The 19,791-nt window shown below is 46.9% G+C and overlaps 1 protein-coding gene across 11 annotated transcripts in view; it reads right to left on the bottom strand.

The window, feature by feature from the left end:
* SLC39A11 (solute carrier family 39 member 11) overlaps positions 1–19,791 on the bottom strand; it is a 427,544-nt gene that overhangs the window by 121,349 nt on the left and 286,404 nt on the right. The window contains exon 9 of one of the 11 annotated variants that reach the window (XM_053893200.1): positions 1,966–2,215. The exons of the other annotated variants lie outside the window; for them this stretch is intronic. Within the exon in view, the coding sequence (XP_053749175.1) occupies positions 2,199–2,215 (17 nt within the window). The 3' untranslated portion in view covers positions 1,966–2,198. Of the gene's footprint in view, positions 1–1,965; positions 2,216–19,791 lie in introns of those variants that run through there. 11 annotated transcript variants of the gene reach the window in all.

The raw sequence follows: 19,791 nt of genomic DNA, 5'->3' as shown, positions 1-19,791 counted from the left end.
ATGCATGTGCTAAATCTGCCATGTTTAAAGGAAGCCAGCTTAATTCTAAGCCTCTGTTTTATTGTTTTTGTATTTAAATGAAAAAAAAAACCCACCGGTAATAATCATCGCTGAATACTATGGTAAGAAAATGTCTTTCCTGATTCTAAAATCGTACTGGTTAATCTATTCAAGCCAAACATATGTCTATCCTATTCCCTGGCAGCTCCATCCATAGAGATATACACAAGAAAAATGAATATGCATGTCCACAAAAATACTTGTGGAAAATGTTCAGCGTGGCTTTTCTTCTAGTAGCCGCAAACTGGAAACACCCAAGTATCTACCCACAGCAGAATGGATATGCTGTGGCACATAAATACAACAGTGTATTACACAGCAAAAAAAAAAAAAATTGTTCAATTCATCAACTAATACGACGCAGGCATGGATGAATCTCAGAGCAAAAGAAACCAGATAAAGAAGGACAACATGCAGGATGATTCCATTAAATGATATTCAAGAATGGGGAGAACCCATCTGTGGGGAAAGTAACTTAGAACAGTACTTATGTCTTAGAGGAAGTTACTGCCTGTGCAGGGCTATGAGGAAGCCTTCTATGTGGCTAGAAATGTTTTGCATCCCGATCTCAATAGTGGTTACAGGGATATGTACATACACAAAAACTCTTTCAGCTGTATATTTGAGATGTGTTTACTGTACATACATTATAACTTGACTTTAAAAGGAGAAAAAAGAGGGGTGCCTGGGTGGGTCAGTCGGTTGGGCGTCCGACTTCGGCTCAGGTCATGACCTCGCCGTTCATGAGTTGGGAGCCCCGCGTCGGGCTCTGTGCTGACAGCTCGGAGCCCCGAGCCTGCTTCGGATTCTGTGCCTCTCCCTCTCTCTGCCCCTCCCCTGCACACACTCTGTCTCTCTCTCTCAAAAATAAATAAACATTAATAAATAAATAAGGCAGAAAAAATAAAGTATCGCTGATTATCATTTTAAAGCTTTGTGGGAAAAGATTTTCAGAGAGGAAAAAAAAGGGATATGATGCCTTCCCAAACCTCCCTGGATCCCAGAAGTGAGGGGAGGGGCTGGCATCTTTGCATATCAGCGGTTCAGTCACTGAGATGCTTGACTGAAATAGAGTTCAACCTCCTTGCTCTGCCAGTTCTGCTACTAGTGCTGTGGATCTTGGGCAGGTCACACTTTCTCTGAGTTTCTCTTAAACCAGGGGGTGACCTACGTTACCTTGGAGGTCCATTCCAATTCCAAAATTCTTTGACCACTGGGGAAAAGTGGGGATTGTTTTTTTTTTTCTTAAGCAAAAGACATTCTATCTCTTCCCTCCTTTTCACCCAGACACGGGATTCCTCTGCTCTTCCCCTCTCATCACGGACCAGATAAGCTCTCAAGGGTTGGAGACCACATCACCCCTGTTTTTTGTACTCAACAATCGCAGTGAGATGAATATGGCAGGCACTGTTAGATGAGAGAATCTTATTTTGCCATAAAATATATTGGATCTAAAGCAATGAAACTGCATCCACAATAAAAAGCCCATCAGCAAAGTGGTCTAATAATACAAGCCTTTGGAGAGAGTTACTATTTCTACCAGCCAACTTAGCGGGCCACTGAATAAATTGCCTTCCCCTCGCCCCAACCCAAACTTGGCCTTTGCAGAAATGACATTGTATTCTCTTTGGCCAGAAACAAGAAAAACTACACATAATACGTTTGAAGAGAGAGTTACCCTCCAAGGTTACCTTATTCTAACCAGAGATCATCTGTGAGGGGGAAAGTATCTGGACAGTCAATTTGATGGGCTGGCAGCCTCTCCCTCTCTCTCTCTCTGCAGATCTTCCCCCAGAGTCAACTTTGAGAATCGTCACCATTGTATCCTAGACATCTTGCTTGCTATTTGAAGTCAGAGCAACAACAAAAAGTAATATGAACTTGAGTGATTTAGAATCTAGAGTCTAGGGTTCGATACATCTATTGCAAAGATGCCTAAGCAACTGAAACGCAAGGGTGAGACTGAAAAAGGAACAGTTAGCCTCATGTAAAGACAATGTGCTTTCAAGCAACTGAAAAGTGTTTGCCGATGGGAGAGGCAGAGTGAGTGGCACAGCAGCAGGGACATCATAACTCCCTCTGGAGACCTGCTTCTGGTCCTGCCTCTACCGTTACCCAGCTGTGGAATCCTGGACAAGTCATTTGGCTTCTTGACCTGTAAAGTGGGCAAATTAGGGTAAATGAAATAATTTCCGAAGTCTCTTTTACATGATGAACTTTACTGTTGTCTGATACATGGAGAAAAATTGCAAAGATAAATGCAAAGTCTGTTCTTGTAACTCTCTCTGGTGTCTGTAACGATTTTGACACTATTTAAAGATGCAATGTGTTTGGGAAGGGCTCCGTTTTCCTACGCTTGAATGCCTACTTCCTCTCTTTAGAGACGGCACTCTGCTTTTCTTTGCGAATGACCCCCCCACCCCCAGCCCTCCCAGTAGACTAGGTCGATCAGATTTTCTCTTCCAGAATTGAATCTTGAGCTGAATGACAGAGGCAGAAAATGGTTGTTCCTGAGTCATTGTAATGTCAGCTCTTTCAAAAGACACCCGTTAGCTTGTATCTATCATTGCAAATCTTGGGATGCCTCGCTATGGTCTTCCAAGGCCTGGCAATCCATTTTCCCTTTCATTGTCTGAGTTATTCCTCATACTTCTGATAATCTCCTTGGTGTGATTAAGCTGGCCAGAGCTGACCTCTGTTACTTGCAACTAAGAATCCTAACTGACACAGAACCCTTTCCTGATCCCTTGTGGGACCTTACTTTGTTCTCCGAATTAATAAAACTTAATTCATTTTAAAGTACTCTAAAAAACTAGATTAAAAAAAAATCTAATAAGACATACATTTTCCCTAACTAGAATAAGCAGAGCTATTGCACATTGAGAGTCATAATTTTATTTTATTTTATTTTTTGCTACTGTAGACTGTACTAGATTAACTTGGTAAAGCAGCATGGTCCTTTATCCTGCTGGACCTAAACTGCATTCAAGTATCAAACTCTGGGACTAGTTCTGTCCTTCCCTATGATCATGGGCATCACCAGGATCCTGGGCAACCCTTGTCAGCATCCAATCTACCAAGCATTCCCTGGAGGAAAGCAGAAGCTGATCATCCAGCCAAAGCCCATGATGGCACTGCTAAGAATACTTATTCCAGGAAAATAAAGAATTTCTTTTTAATAGGCGGTCAAAAGATATGCCAGAGCTAAGACTTCAGCCATTACTCTCAAAAGAGCAAAATGCCTCCAGTCGGGACAGAGTGGGGCAGAGGGAGGCTCAGAGAAAGACACCTACTCCCCATTAACAAGACTAAAGTCCACCTCCCTAATAATGTGGCTCTGGGAACCAACATTTAAAACTTGTTACTGACAGTGCTCCTTATTTATGGTTGGGAGAGGCTTTCAGGATGACTTTCTTGAAAGAGCAGAGCAAGGTATCCAGTGCTAGAATAGAACCGTTGCTAAGAAAAATAGCTGGCATCACCCTCTCATTCTGAAACAGTGTTGTCTGTTACAGCAGCCACATGTGGCTACTTAAATTTAAATTAATTAAAATTCAACAAGATTGCATACCCACATATCCAATATGGTAGCTAGTGGTTACCATATGAGACTGCATATACTGAATATTTCCATCATCATAAAAAATTCTATGGACAGTACTCATCTACAAAGGTGCCTAACGCTCTATGCAGGTCTTAATGGGGAGGAGTCCCTCCAAAATGGTGCTGCTTCCCAGTGGTCCCATGGAAAGACCATGAGGTCTCTCCCTCAGAGAGAGCTATCAGAGTATGCCCTGAGGAGGAGGGAACTTTTCTGTACTCAGGCCAAGTGAAAGTCCACTCCAAGAAATAAGCTCGCCAGGCTTGGCATACTTCCCTGTAGAACCGCTCTCTGACCGTTTCCTGGAAAGAGTCCTGAGGGGAGAAGGTGGCTGGGAGAATTCTAGTGGCTGACTGAGGAGAAGGGGCTACTCTGGAAGTAGCCTGCATTTCCAAAGGACAAAGGACCAGCTTGATTATTTTGGAAGGTGACTAGATACAACGTCTACAGGTTCTCCCCTCAGAGGTCCACCTACAAGGGCAAATGGCACTTCTAACGGAATTTATGCAAAGAGGACCACCAGGGGATGAGAGGCAACTCCTAAGTGGTCCACCACAAGGTACCCTACCTATACCAGTGGATACTCCCATTGGAGGCTTGGAAAAGCCCTCAGAAACCCATGAGGCGAAGGGCCCACACTTGAAAATCTGCCACTTTGAGTACACAACACTAAATTACAACTGTCATCTTTAGCGAAGACCTTTTGCCAAAACCACCAACTATACCCCACCACCACCTTTTCTTTCTGTCTTCCTTCAGTTCTCTGGCATGGCTGAGCCATCCCCAGCAAGATGAGCAAGATCAAAAGGTAAAAAAAAAAAAAAAAAAAGGAAAAGACAGACCACCCACCTCTGACCCCACTGTGGGCTTCCAAGGCTAATCAGATGAGGAGAGAAGGATGTTCGTTATACTGAATGACAGACTGAAGTTATCAGACTGGCTCATCAGCATCAAACAGGATAAGGAAAAGTGTTTATCCACCTGAAACATACTGGAAATTGAGATGTCTGCCCATGAAATCACCCAGGGGCAGTAAGGGAGAACTAATAGGGCAGTTAGATACAGCAATAAACAGAATATAAAGCTGTTCTGTGATTCGCCCTACAAACTTAGAAGGTTCTAGAAGGAATGTATGAGAAACGTGAAGCCCAGGTAGGACTGCAGGGATGCAAACAGCCCATGAGGAGGTGATGGTAAGAGCACTAAATTAACAACGACACGGGTGACCTGTCAGGTTTGGAACGTAGACTCCTGGCCACGGGAACACCATGTGGCGTGGATAATTACTCCATTTTACGCAGAGGGAATGGAGGCTCAAAAAAGTTCGATAACTTGCCAAAGACTGCAGTGAGCAGGTCAGCCAGGATTCAAACCCAGGTGGGCTCTTGCCACCATTTGGCTGCTTCTGCAAGGAGTGGTCTTGAATGGGGTTCCCTTTCCACGAGGTCGCTCAGGCACATCACTGGTGCTGAGACTCTGACAGACCACTGTCTGGGCAGAGCAGAGACTATTCCTGCCTTCTAATATCCATTTGCCCCCCTTTCCTTAGCAGGAGAACACTGTGAGCTCGAACTTTCCAGAAGACAAAGCAAGAGTTTGGAGTTGTCCTCTGTACCACCTGTAGAGTAGGGTAATGACTGGAGTTCCAGTGGCTACCCTGACTATGAGGTAACTCAAGATCAAAGCCATATGCAAAGCAGAAAATGAAAAGGGACCTATGTCCCTAAATGTGTTTTGTAGTCACCATATCTGTGCTGAACTGCCTGTCTCTGGACTTCTAAATGAGAGCAGATGCTGTTGCTTCAGGTTTTCTGCATATGCAGCCAACCCTTCATCCCAACTGGGAAGGCAGAGAGGTTCTTTACGTTGGTCTTTGGATCCTGTGTGCTCCATTCGACATCGTCTGCCTGCATTTCCGTGGCCGAGAAAAGTTTCTGGATGTGTGTTGGGGGGGGGGGGGGGTGCCCAGCTGTGGAGTATTCCCGTCTCCATGAATGCACTCCTTGGACTGAACTTGAACTTGTGTGGATCCCTACACCTCTCATAGGAATGAACTCCCAGACACAGCTTTGATCATTGGTGGCATCAGGGTTATTTTCTTTTTTTTTTTTTTTTTAATTTTTTTTTTTCAACGTTTATTTATTTGTGGGACAGAGAGAGACAGAGCATGAACGGGGGAGGGACAGAGAGAGAGGGAGACACAGAATCGGAAAACGGCTCCAGGCTCTGAGCCATCAGCCCAGAGCCTGACGCGAGGCTCGAACTCACGGACCGTGAGATCGTGACCTGGCTGAAGTCGGACGCTTAACCGACTGCGCCACCCAGGCGCCCCCAGGGTTATTTTCTTAAACATCTCTTAGCTATTTCTTTTGCTCTTCCTTCCCATTCCCATCCCATGCAGAGGAGGAAAAAAAAAAATCAGCCAGGCAAGAGTACATCCAATTCCCTTTCTTAATTAGAAGAAGCAAAACATTTGAAAAGCAGTGGCACAGTTACTTGAAGAACATCGCAAATTATCCACAAGCGCAAAGCTAGCGTATTAAGGAAAGCAGCAGGGGCAAAGAACACACTCCCAGGCTAGTGGAAAAGGCGATCCATATCTGCAGAGGCATCTGTCAATCACAGCAGGGACTTCCTAATCCCCTCACTCACTGCCGGCCACGCGTGGAAGAAGGGCTCGTGTGGAATAGAATGAACCCAAAGTGTCAACAGCACAGCTATGAAATCTATCGTCCCCAAACTCACGCTCCAGAGTGCGTAATGGATTTGGAGGAAGCGTTCAAATAAATAATCATTTCCTGGTAGGAGATTAGATTTCATACACCACAGCCCAGGCCGAGATTATGTGGAGGAATATGAAGAACAGAGTTCTTTTTCCAAAAGGAAAATTTACTTCGAATCCACTAATAAATAAGTAACTAGTTCCTTCCAAACCCTGTGGTCTGGGAAAGAAAGCAATTAGCTTGATTGAGAGTGTTTTCTGACTTCAAGGGTTCTTTAGAGGCAGTCATATTACATCAGATAGAGGAATGGCTGACTATGACAGATCCTGGGGTCTCTTTCTCCAGAAAGAGCAGGTTGGCTATGACAACATCACGACCTCTCGAGATAAACCAGAATAGTTCACTTTTAGATAGTTCCAACTGTGAAAAAGTTATTCCTTATGCTGTGCTAACATCTATTCTCCTATACCTTTCACTTGTTCGTTCTACTTCTGGCTTGGGAGGGAACATGGGACAAACCCAGGCTCTGCTCCCCATGGTGGTCCTCCCAAGACATAAAGCAGCCAACACCCCCTCCATTTTCACTGCTTTGGCCTAAAAGGCCCGGTGATCTTGGATGCTACTCTGGTCTCAGTTTCTAGCCCAGCATGCTGGGGGGGCCTTGTCTGCAAGACCAAGGCTGTGGGGCTCTCTTCTGTCATTGGATTCTCAGAGGAGGTTACCCTGTCTTGTACCTCCCCTTGTCCAGGTGACAGTAGACACAGCATGAGCCCTGGAAGGAACGGCTTCACCAGGTTCACTTATTAACTCCAGTGGTACCTCGCACCTTGCAGAAAGGAGGTGAGCAGCAAACACTTCAATCAATACGTGATTGAATGAACGATTAAGCTTCTCTTGTTTTAATGTTTATTTATTTATCTTGAGAGAGAGAGAGAGAGAGAGAGAGAGAGGCAGAGAGAGAACCCCAAGCAGGCTCTACGCTGTCAGCACAGAGCCCGACGCAGGGCTCAATCTCACAAACTGAGAAATCGTGACCTGAGTTGAAATCAAGAGCCAGACGTTCAACCGACTGAGCCACCCAGACGCCCCCAATTAAGCTTCTTATGGAATTAAAATCCAAATTCACTTCCTTCCTCCTGAAGACACTTTTCTCACCTGTTTGGGGGTGAGGAATCTAATTTCGGGACTGTACTTAGGTCCCTGTTTCTGTCCGTCTTCACCTTGTGACAGTGCATCAGAATTCCAGCCTTGGAGATCTTTTGGTTTAATGATTTAATCATCCTGCAGGCTACCTGCCCTTCAGGTCAGCTACAGATTGTCGTGCCATCAATAGGCTGGTCTGAGTGACTAATTAGATGATATTTAGGTGATATGTGGCTTATGTACATAGTCCAAGTTTTGAAGAGGCAGGTTGAACGTGTTTGTCTGGTCTTCCTGGAAGGAGGGTGCTATGGGTGGAATAATGTCATGGTTCCCACCCGCCCCCCCGCCCCGCCCCAGTTCATATGTTGAGGTCCTAACATCTAGTACGTCAGAACATGACCTTGTTTAGAAATACACTGTTGCAGATGTAATTACTTAAGAGGAGGTCAGCCTGGAGTAGGTCGGGCCCCTTATCCAACGTGACTGGTGTCCTTATGGAATAGACATGCACAGAGGGAAGATGTCAAGAGCCACAGGGGCAAGATGGCCATCTGTAAGCAGAGGAGAGAGGTGTGGACAGATCCTTCCCTCCCAGCCTCACAAGGAGCCAACCCTGCTGACACCTTGACTTTGGACTTCTAGCCTCTAGAACTGTGAGGCAATACTTTTCTGTTCATTAAGCTACCGAGTTTGTGGTCATTTGCTCAGCAGCCCTGGGTCCCCCTCAGCTCTGCATGCCTTCCTTCCCTATCCCACCTCCTTGCTCACCAGGGACTCACTGTACAAGGCCCTTCCCCATTTCAGGTGGGAACAGAACCAACCCCAAAAATGAGGAAGGTGAGCCACTACCTGCAGGGGTCTCTCTGGATTTTGAGAGTCTAGAAATCTAAAGCCAGTGTGGAGCAGAATGGGAAATGCAGGCTGTGGGGGGAGTCCTGAGTATTGGGGTCAACAGGAGGGGCAGCCGAGGCATGCTGGGCAGATGGGATCAAGTAATGTTCCCCAAGGAGAGGATGCTTGAGCTGGGCATTGAAGGTTGAGTAGAAGTTGGCCAGGTGAAAAGATGGGCCAGAAATGGTGGAGGGGGACAGAGGGAAGGGGAGGAAGCAGAGAAGGGTGGGGTTGTGGCAGCCTCTGGACAGACCCGAGCAGCATATTGGCTAAGGCCAGTTGTGAATAAGGGAGCACCAGGGCATTGGATGGGAGGAGGGGATCACGGGCAAAACCCTGAAAAGACAGCTTCAGCACTACACTGGAAGTCAAGACAAAATAGTGTGTTACCACTGGAGGGATATTTTAGCCAAGGACAATCCATGTCTGGGGGTCCAGAGAGACCCAGGCCCCTTCTCTTTCTCCCCTCTCCATTTATCAAAATCCTATGCATCTTTTACTGTCTAACTGCCCTAGTGTGCCCTTCCTCCCCAGCTCCCCAGACTACTCGCATCCCCGACCCAGAGTTAACTGGTGCCTCCTCTCTGCTCCTGGTGCCCTTTCTCTAGGTCACTAATGGAGCAGATCATCCCCTCAGTAACTGTGTTTTGACCACCCCCCCCCACTTGGTTGAGTGACCCTCCAATGTCTCCATAGAGTGCTGAAACATTCCCAAGAACTCAGGAAAGGGGCAGAACCAAGTGTGTGTTAAGGAATGTTACTGAGCGGTGCAGAAGTTCCTTATAAGGTCAGGGGATGGCACGGAGAAACACATCAGAGGGACTCAGACAACTGGTAACACTGCTCAAGAGAAATACACAGGCATTAGATGGGAAGAAAAGGAGACAGGCCAAGGATGCATTTCTTCTTAACAAGTAGGAACAGGTTTAAGTCTGTAGAAAGCTAGGGGACACACGCTCACAGGTGATTCTTCAAGCTGCCACCAGGAGCTAAAATTGCCACCACCGATAAATGAAGAACCCTTTACCTGTACCTCAAACTCCCCAGAGTGGAGGGAGCATTTGGGGGTGCCACTATGTGGACCCCCGACTCTGCAGTCGACTGACGCAAGAGCACAGAGCAGATGTGAACTTCTGTGGCTTCAACAAAGAATCCCTTGAGGATGACCCCAAAAGGCCTTGTTTTTTTCTGAATTATGAACAGCAGAGTTAAGAGGAAGATGTCTGCGTTCCTTGATTCCTACCATGTGAAACATGGAAATGACTCAGAGACGGAGGACGGAAAGGGTGGCCGCTGCTGCTGCGAGTTTCCAAAAAGACACTCACGATCCCACCAAAAGAGAAAAGCTGGGGCAATAGGTGAAAACTCAGAATTCAAAAAAGCTCAGTGGTGTCACAGAGGGGGTTGGGTCCCGGGGTCCACACACCTGAAAAAAAGATACACGTTGCAGTGGCTGCTTAATTCTGTCTCTGTCAGAAAGCACTCACTGCGGTTAAAAAGAAAAAAAAAAAAAAGCAAAACTCAACCCTGTTTGTCGACTCAGGTACTAACTCTGCTGTATCTTGGACAACAAATTGGTGTTTGTCTAAAACACACACAGAAAAGAAAATAGCTTCCCAGTTGTCAGAGCGAAAATCCTTTACTCTTCTGTCCAGCAACTGGAAGAAAAACAAGGGAATTTGTGGCTTGGTTTCCTTGACAACCTTATCTTCACTCCAGGCGTCGTGCCCTGTCTCTAAGCAACAGGGCACTCTTCAGAAGCACCGGGAGGCAAAACCTAGAGCTTATCCTGAGCCCCGGGAGGACGGGGCAAATCAGGGCAGAGTGTGTCCCTGCCAGGGCGCAGCCCAAGGAGCTTGGAAAGGTGCACGGCCCCAAATACCCCCACCAAACCCCATACACAACCCGGCATCTCCCCCCTGTCCTTGGGGCCTAAAATTCTACCTCTCTGCTCTCCTCCCCTGGGCGTTTTCCCCTGACCTCTGGAGGGGTCAGTGGCTCAGTTCATCATGTACCCCACTCCTGACAGAAAAGCCCCACATGGCCCTAGTGTGAAGGGGAGACTGCCCCTTGAGAACAGGGCACAGAAAGGGAAGCTAAGATGCCTCTGGGACTTGCTAATTGTGCAAACAAATGGCTCTGCTGGAGAAAAGCATTTGATTAAAAGCAGACGAGAGAAGACGGCTATGTTGCTGTATTGACATTTAAGAATTTGCACCTGAAAATGGGAGTCAGAGATTTTTTTTTTTCCCCACCAGCACGTCCCTGCTTCTTCTCTAACATCTCTGCGCCGGGAAGCATTTCTGAGAATATACTGAAGAGCAAATGAACAAAATATCTGGAAATGACAGCTCTGAACTTTAATCAGAGCAAGAGATGATGAATTCGTCGCTCTGAGGCTTGGAGGAGATGGGGATGTGGAAGGGAAGGTGTAGACAAACAGTGCTTTTAACTACTGTATCTGGTAGTCAGGGAAACCACTGTCTCTCTGGTCCCTTTACTCCTCAGGCACGCTCATGTCCCTGATCAAAGTTTATCCTCCTGTCACCTGGGAGGCAGGGAGGTGGGGCCACACTGACTCACCTTCACGAGTCTGGAAATCACAATTTGCTGAAGTTGTAATACATACAAACCACACGGTTATTTACACATTAAGATAAAAACTATAGATTCTGATTCCTAGCTCTTACTTATGTGTGGAAATGGAGAATTTGGCTAGTCTAAATTGCTATCATTCCAAGGCAATTTCCAAATTCCAAATCCCATAAGCTTTGGGTTATTTTATTTTTTATTCTTTTTTTTTTTTTTTAGCTTATTTATTTTTGAGAGAGAGAGAGAGAGAGAGAGGGAGAGAGACTGAATCCCAAGCAGGCTCCGAGCTGCCAGTGCAGAGCCCAATGCAGGGCTCGAACTGATGAACTAACTGTGAGATTATGACCTGTGCTGAAATCAACAGTCAGATGCTTAACCAACTGAGCCACCCAAGCACCCCTGGATTATTCTCCAATTAATTTTTTTGGTAGCCCATTAACAAGACAGATCTATTTGAGATTCCCCTCCTTGTGCATTTTCTCTTGAGTAGAATTGCTGACCAAAAGGGCCATGGATTTCTTTTCAAGCACTCATTCGAGCCCCGTTTATAATAGCTGCTTGGCTCAAGCTGAGGGATCTGTGCTCTACAAAGCTGACAGTGGGGCTTAAGTCATGGGCATGGGCTGCAAAGATCGACAGCTTGGGGCCACTCCCAGGGTTAGGAAAAAGAAGCAGTCGGGGAAGAAAGAGTTCAGGGGCAGGAAGAGTGACTCTGTGCTGGTATTTTGTAGGACGTTGGAGCAGGGCAAGATGTGGCACAAGATCCAAGGCAACAGGAAATGGGGCCCGATGTCTATTCCCAATAGCTACCAGCCACTGCAAGAGCAGCCAGAGGGTGACTGACTAGGACGAGACCCTGCATGAGGTCGTGGTGCCACCCTTTGGGCAGGTAACATGCAAAAATCACAGGCCAGGGGGCTCTTCTCCAAGGTGCTGAACTGCCGAAGGATGGGTGGCTAGACATGGCTTGGACCCAGGTGTGGGAGGAAGCTCGGGTCCATCACAGCCCCCCCTGGGGGCTTCCCACAGACAGAACTTGCCAGCTTCCACCCCCCTGTGTGTTCTGTGGAGAACAGCCTCCCTCCTCGTCTCCCACAGCCCTGTGGGACCTCACCACCCCCGAATGTGTGTCTCCAGGTCCACAAGAAGATAGGAGCCCAAGGCAACGGAGGCTGTTTGAGTCAGGCCAGGACCCACCTCTGGCACGCACCACCCTGAAAAGGGAAACACACCAACTGCGTGGGGAACAGACCTACACTGGGCTGCCGTTTCACTCCCTGTATTTAATCAGAGAGAGGGGAAGAGAATGGGATTTTGATTTCAGAATTCATCCTTGGTTAATTGTTATTTGCAGAACACAAGTAACGTTTTAATTATTTTCAACCCCACACCATAACAGCTATCAAGGGAATGGAGACAAAATAGAATAAACAGGGGACTTATTAAACACATAATTAATGTGTGCTAAAGTTAGCATATATGAATATGAATGAGCTGGGACTATTATAAAGTTAGTGCCTCAAATATTATCACCTGATTAGTCCTGTTATCTGCTATAGCTTCTCAAGAGTTGAGGCCACCCCAACAGGGAACGGGGACACATCAGCAGATGAGATGTTCCTTGGAGGATTAATCTGCCCGCCAAGGCTTCAGGTATTTTTATAAATCAAAGTTTGAGAGAAGCTACAATTCTTTTTACAGTGAAGCAAAGACAAGTCAAGCACTGGGCAAAGATCATTGCAAAGCCAACATGGGTCACGTGGGACTCTGGACATGATAATGTCTTTGAGTTCTGGGACGGAAGCAGTGGGCCAGTATGCAGGAACAACCTGTCCTCGGGATGGCTTCTCCAGGCGGAGGAAAGGGTCTGCAAGTATTTCTCATGGCAGCCTTGGCCCAGCGCGGAGCTGCCCGGGCCGAGCACAGCAGCAACATTGTAGTTCTGACACAAAAGATGATCTGCCTGGTGCGTGCAAAGGTAGGTCAGTGCCGAGGCTCGAGACACTAATCTCATTAACTAGCAGGAAGAAAGAGAACAGCCTGGTATTGAGCCAGTGGCCTTGACCTTTCCCATGTGCCGCTGCCCAGGGCATTCCCGCTGGCCTCCTCCGTCCTCTCTGCTGTGGGTGGGATCACTGGCACCCAGTCAGTCCTACAAGGCCTGGGTTTCAATGTCAAGTCTGCGAGCAGTAAATATCATTGTTTAAACCGCACAGAGCCAAAAGAAACGACACCCTTGCTCCGAAGGCTTGCACTTACTGCTTTGACTTCCGGTGACAATGGATTCGTTCTGCACTGCATCATAATACGTGTGTGTATAAACGTCATCCTGTCTGCCAGACGGGAAGCTCTTCTGAGGCAAGGGCTGTTTTTTATCCTGTTTTGTAGCTCTCAGAGCATCTGGAGCCATGCCATCGGACACGGCGGCTACTAGCTATGTGTGGCCGCGAAGCACTTGGGATTTGGCTGGTGGGACTGAGAAAATGAATGATTTGTTTTTGTTTTAATTAACTTAAGTTTACATCTGAAAACTCAAGAAATATATATAATATTTTTTTCTCCACTCTACACAGCTTTGTTTTGAGGGGACTACATTTCACTTGAACCATTAAAAATTTAGCCTCCGAACTGAGTTGTGCCCAGAGTGTAAAATACACGCTGCATTTCAAAGACTTAGTGTGGAAAAAAAAAGAATGTACAATGTCTCAATTTTTTACATTGAGTCTGTTGAAATAGTAAGATTTTGACTATTTGGGTTAAATAGAATATGTATTAAAAATTAGTCTCGGGGCGGCTGGGTGGCTCAGTTGGTTGAGCGTTCGACTTCGGCTCAGGTCACGTCTCATGGTTTCTGAGTTCAAGCCCCACGTCGGGCTCTGTGCTGACAGCTCAGAGCCTGGAACCTTGTAGAGATTCTGTGTCTCCCTCGCTCTCTCTGCCCCTCCCCCGCTCATGCTCTGTCTCTCACTCTCAAAAATAAGTAAACGCTAAAAAAAATTAAAAATTAGTTTCACTTGCTTTTTACATTTTTTTTAAAAAATGGCTACTAGGAAGCTAACAATGGAGACGCAGAGTGCATTGTATTCCTGTTGGACATGGGGGATCTAGCAGCATCCACACACAGGACGTATCAGCCAATTGTTTGGTTGAACATTATAAACAGATGCCGGCACCACCTCTCACCTGGCCCCCAGTCTCCATCAGAAACCAGATAAAAGTATTTTTCAGGTATCTGGATTAGAAATCGAATCTGTGCCCAGGAAACAAAGGAAACCGGAGACAAAGGAATAAAATCGCATGTGCCAATTAATGAGTAACCTCCCTCCTTTTGAAATGGATTAAAGTACGATACAGTAGTAGGTTGTACAAGAAGAGAAGAATTCCAATAATGAGACCATCAGAATGCACTTCCTTCTTATCTTGATGGCAATGGGGCCCTGTGTTCTTAGCAGCCGAGGGAAAAAAGAAAAGGCATACACAGTAAATTTTGAATACCGTTTCCACAAGCGAGGCAAAGCTTTCTCAGGCGGTGCATTCTAAACTAAATACCTTATTTGGGAGCATTGGGGGATGAACTAGGCAATGTTCCCAGCAAAAAAAAAAAAAAAAAAAAAAAAAGTGACAGTAAATGCTGTGGTGATTTTCACGTGACAGTTAATGTCCTTCCTTCGAAACCCGAGCTGAGGCAAGAGAATCTGTTCTGTGAGAGGGCTAAGCTGGCACAGACCAGTATGCTGGCTTGCTCGGGGGGCAGGTGTATGTCACCCGGAGCAGAGAATGACAAGATCATCCTTGGAGTGGCTCTTTCCATCTCCTTGACATTAGACGTGGTGACGAGCCTGCTGTGATTTCTCTGCACAAGCTGCCCCCCACCCCATCTGAGAAATCAGAAGCCAGATCAGAACCAAAGGGAACAAGAACGATGGCACCACAGGGGTGACCCTGTCCTCCCCTTAGCTTATTTTAACAAAATCCACTTATTTTCAAATTTTGAAACGTAAGGCATTTTATTCGTAAAATATGTTTGACGCCCGACCCCACAACCAAGAACACCTGTCTCGGGAAACAAAATGTCTCCCCTAAATAGAACTCGGCCCAAGGCAAGCTGAGGTAGGCTCTAGATAACCTATGGAGTTCACATTGTTTTGCCAAGGGTCCAGGGCAGTGCCATACAATAGAACTTTCTGTGAAGACAGAATTGTTCGGTACCTGTGCTGTCCAATATGGTAGCCACTGGCTGTGTATGGCTAGTCAGCACTTGACATGTGTTTAAATCTGACAAATAAATAGGACAGCATTTGGTGGCTCTGGGATCTCAGGCTTTCTAACTCCAGAACCTACGCTTGTCTGTCCCTATAGCTACTAGCTGCTGTCCTGGACAGTGCAGGTCTGGGAGGACTTAGGAAAACCGTGAGGTGGCTGATAGCTGCCTGGCCAGAGTAGAAAGACAATTGGAATTTACCAGAAACATTGAGTCTTCATACAAAAATATGTTCAGATTCTCTTGCCTTAATTTTTCCCTTTAATTTACATAATAGATGGGAGGATGACATAATCTAGCAGATGTGGAAATGAGTCTTCATTTTAACCCTAGTCCTCATGCAGCTTTAAATTTTTTTTTAAGTTTATTTATTTTGAGAGAGACAGAGACAGCCCAAGTTGGGGAGGGGCAGAGACAGAAAGGGAGACAGAGAATCCCGATGCGGGGTTCCAACTCCCGAAACCGCGAGACCATGACCAGAGCAGAAGCCAAGAGTCGGACCCTCAGCTGACTGAGCCACCCAGGCGCCCCAATCCTCATGCAGCTCCAGAACATAGCCCACGTGTTCCGGCCAGTCGGTAGGGCACAGGCAGGGGTGTCTGTAACCCATGGCAGGAGTCGGTAGCGAATTTTAAAGTTGCCCTGTTGCACTGGGGAGGTGGTGGTGGGGGGGCGGGGGGCTGCAGGAATCCCAGTTACGATTTCACCCTCGGGGGCTCTGTGCCAGTTCTCCTGCTCAAACCCAACGGCGTCACCGGGGAGCATGCTACCAGCTTCTGCTACGGTGCTCACCCAGGAACACAATATGCTGTGCAAAATGTCATCCCAGACAGGAGCCCAAGTTAATTATAATGTCAGGCTTCCCACTGAGACACAGATAATTAGAGGAGAATATTACAGTGTTTCCCAACTCCTGGGGTAAATGGGAAGCATCTTCGAATGTCACCTGCTGGAGATAGGAATTAAAGTGGTTGGAGATGTTCCACTGGAGACGCCCAAGGCCAGAACGAAACCATCTTTCGGGATCAGAGCGGCGTGAAGGCAAAGTAAGAGGGGGGAGAGGGGAGGGGAGAGGACGAGGTGTTCTAGGCCCCGTGATATACACGTCACAGCAGATGACATAATGAGTGGCCCTGCTGGTGGTCAGCACTGTCTCCTCACTTAACACCGAACCCCAAGATGGGTTATTATTTCCATTTTACAGCCAGGATCCTGAAACTCCCAGCGTCTTAGCTGAGGTCACCCAGCTGGCAAAGCATTTGGTGGCTCCAGGGTTCACGGCCTGGCCTTTCTGATTCTACATCCTGGGCTGGTCCCCTCTCCCCACACCTCCCTCCTTGATACATCAAAGGGCTAACGATTTGCTTGGGTCCTGGATTATCCTCCCTTGATGGAGGTGGTGGTGACGGCGACAGGTGCATGGGGACCGCGAGGGGCTCACTGTACCCGCATCTGCAGAGCGCCCACGGTGATAGTCCACGTTTCCCCTGCCGAAACCTCCCTGCTGATCTGAGCTGCTGCGTCTGGAGTGACAATCGCACCAACACGCCATTGTGGTGCCGCAGACATTCACATCTAATGTGGCAAGCTTCAAAACACGAGAAGCATTTCCTGAATTTCTCTGTAACTGGCTCTGAAAAACTCTGATCCGTCGGGAGGAAGAAAGCATAGCCCCCCGTAGCGAGAGGCAGGCTGCCCATGCCTGCACATGCAACTGTGAGCTTCATCTTCTGCCTTCCTGGGCAGCTTCGAAAATGTAAAACAGGGGGTACAAACACCTAACTCATACACAGAGGACACTTACAAAAGGCCCCGGCAAGTGGCAGCCTCCTGTATGACTGGTGGCTTTTGTTGCTACCAATGAGTTGCAGTCTTGAGTGGTCTTCAGCTTACACGTTAACTGAGCCTGGGTCCCTGGCTGTGCAGAATACTCCTCCAGTTTCTGGAAACAGAACAATGCGAAGGAGAGGCTGTTGCTTCAGTGTTTTCCCTGGAAAGCTCCCTTTCTAATAACAGGATTTTCTATTCGGTCTTTGTCCCAGGAAAATGAAGAGTCAGGAAGCTGTTCTTTCTAGCTCTTGGCTCCTTCCTGTAAGCTCTAAGTTGGCAGACCTCTGAAGCTGCCCTTCCAGCACGTGGAGACCACACACAAGGGTAAAGTGAATGCCAGGGACAAGACCTGGAACCTGGGAATCCCAGTGTTCATGACAAAGGAGACTTTGCAGACAGGACGGTCCTGGATTATCTAGGGACAGGATAACCAAGCGTAGGTTATATGGGTGGACCAGATAACCCAAGAATCTTTATAGGAAGGAGGCACAGAGATTAGACACAGAAGAGAAAGCAATCTAATACAAATCCTTTGTTTTGTTTCCAGCCTGTAATGAAAACCACCCAAACAAGATTATCTCAGCCATAAAGGAATAACTGTTATTTCTACCCTTTTGTGTGTGTTTTGGGCAGAGGGATGTTGAGGCAGTTAAGCGATAGAGGTTCCTCTTCCAAAAATCTTTTTTATCATACAAGTCATTTGTGATAGATAAGTTGATAAATCTCACAAGAACATGAAGAAAATAAAAATCAGCCACAATCCCAGGAATAACCAACGACGGTTAATATTTTTAGTGTATAAATTTGTGATTCTGTTCCTTAAAAAAAAAAAAAAAAAGCCCCACTCAAGCGTTTCATGTAAAGCCACAAAATGTAGCCTAACAGGAACCGTTGAGTGAAGACAAGCTAAATAATTAAAATCAATTGTTGCGCTGCTTCTGGAGACACAGGCAGTGACCCTAGTTCGCTGTATGTCACAGCAACAACCAGCAAAGTGAACTTGGCTCTTGACTTTAATGAGAGGAAAATAAAAAGCGTGTGACTCATCTCGCCTCTTCTATGGGTTTATAAATAATTTTAACCACAAAGGAGAGCCCACTGTGTCACAGAGACCCACAGAAGCTGAATGCCATCCCTTAGCCCGCCTGTGGCCAAGGGAGAAGGGAAACTGGGACCCTTGGCTCTCAGATGACAGCCCTCCATCCCAGGATGGACGGTAGGTACCAAGTGCACCAGTCATTCCTTGTGCTGGAATAGACGCTGAGCTTCAATATGCAACATGAGGTCCTAAAAGGGAGACAGCATGGGGTTTCTTACAGGAAACTCCATCTGTGGTGGGGGTGGGGGGAGCGAGACCCCTTTAAATGACTGCCATTCAAGGTGATAACCATCACTACAGAAGCAGAGACAGGACATAGCAAGGCATCACCAAGAAAGGAATGATTTACACCATTAAATACATTAGATGAATATTGTACTCTTTGTATTATTTTTCACAGAATCATCCAATGCCAGGGCTGAAAGGAATCGCAGCGATAATTTAACACACACACACACACACACACACACACACACACACACACACATACCCTGAGTCACCAAATAGAGTAGTGCTTGAAGAAGATAACTCTGGAAGATCCCTTTAAGCTCTAAATTTATCTTTCTGGCATACAAAATGATGCTATAGCACACTGTCGAGACCATAAGCTGCTCATGAAAAGAGATTAGTAGGAACTCAATTTGCTAGTTGATTTTTAATTCCACTCAGATGCACAGAGGGTGCTTGTTTTCCGAAGGCCCGGGGACCTATGGAAGGCTCAGAGCCCTTCAGCCTGCATGATGCTGCATGAAAATCACTTTTCAGAGACAATGCTCAGAAGGCGACAGAGTTGCTTGTGCAGAAAACACATCATTTCCCCGGGGCACCATTTTCCAAAGGACTCGGGCACCCCATCCCACATTCGACGCACACTGGCCAAGCCAGAGAGGGGGCATGGAACTTGGAGGCGCCACATCTACCTGCAGAGACTTGAGGTCTGCCACACGGGCCGGAGGGGCTCATGTCTGATGGTCTTCCTCGGCCATTACAGTTTCTTTCGGAAACACGTCCACTGTTGGCACGATTGTGCATGTTTTTCTCGAAAGTGGGGATTCTTCCCCGCTCTAGGGCTGTGGATGGTCTTCACGAGGTCCATGAACACTTGGGGCTGCCTGCGTGCTGCGTGGGAGGGGGTCCCCAGCTCCTCCCAGGTTCTTAAGAACAGCTGTGAGCCACAAAAGTTTAAGAACGTGTCCGCCCCGGGGCACCTGGGTGGCTCAGTCGGTTGAGCGTCCGACTTCGGCTCAGGTCATGATCTCACAGTCGGTGGGTTCGAGCCCCATGTCGGGCTCTGTGCTGACAGCTCAGAGCCTGGAGCCTGCTTCGGATTCTGTGTCTCCCTCTCTCTCTGCCCCTCCCCTGCTCACACACACTCTCTCTCTCTCTCTCAAAAATAAACATTAAAAAAAAATTAAAAAAAATAAAATAAAATGAAAGAACACGTCCTCCCTTGCACACATGTGTAAACCCAGGGCCTGGGGTGTGTGCGTGTGCCTACACGTGTGACCTCACACACCAGAAAACTCTACTGGACAAGACACTCACTAACAAGCTTCCTTTTTTTACTTCCACATTAAAAAAAAAAAATTAA

Source organism: Panthera pardus, unplaced genomic scaffold, assembly GCF_024362965.1.
Source record: "Panthera pardus isolate Hobbes unplaced genomic scaffold, ASM2436296v1 HiC_scaffold_3, whole genome shotgun sequence".
NCBI lineage: Eukaryota > Metazoa > Chordata > Mammalia > Carnivora > Felidae > Panthera > Panthera pardus.
This window is presented reverse-complemented; position numbering and strand designations above follow the sequence as displayed.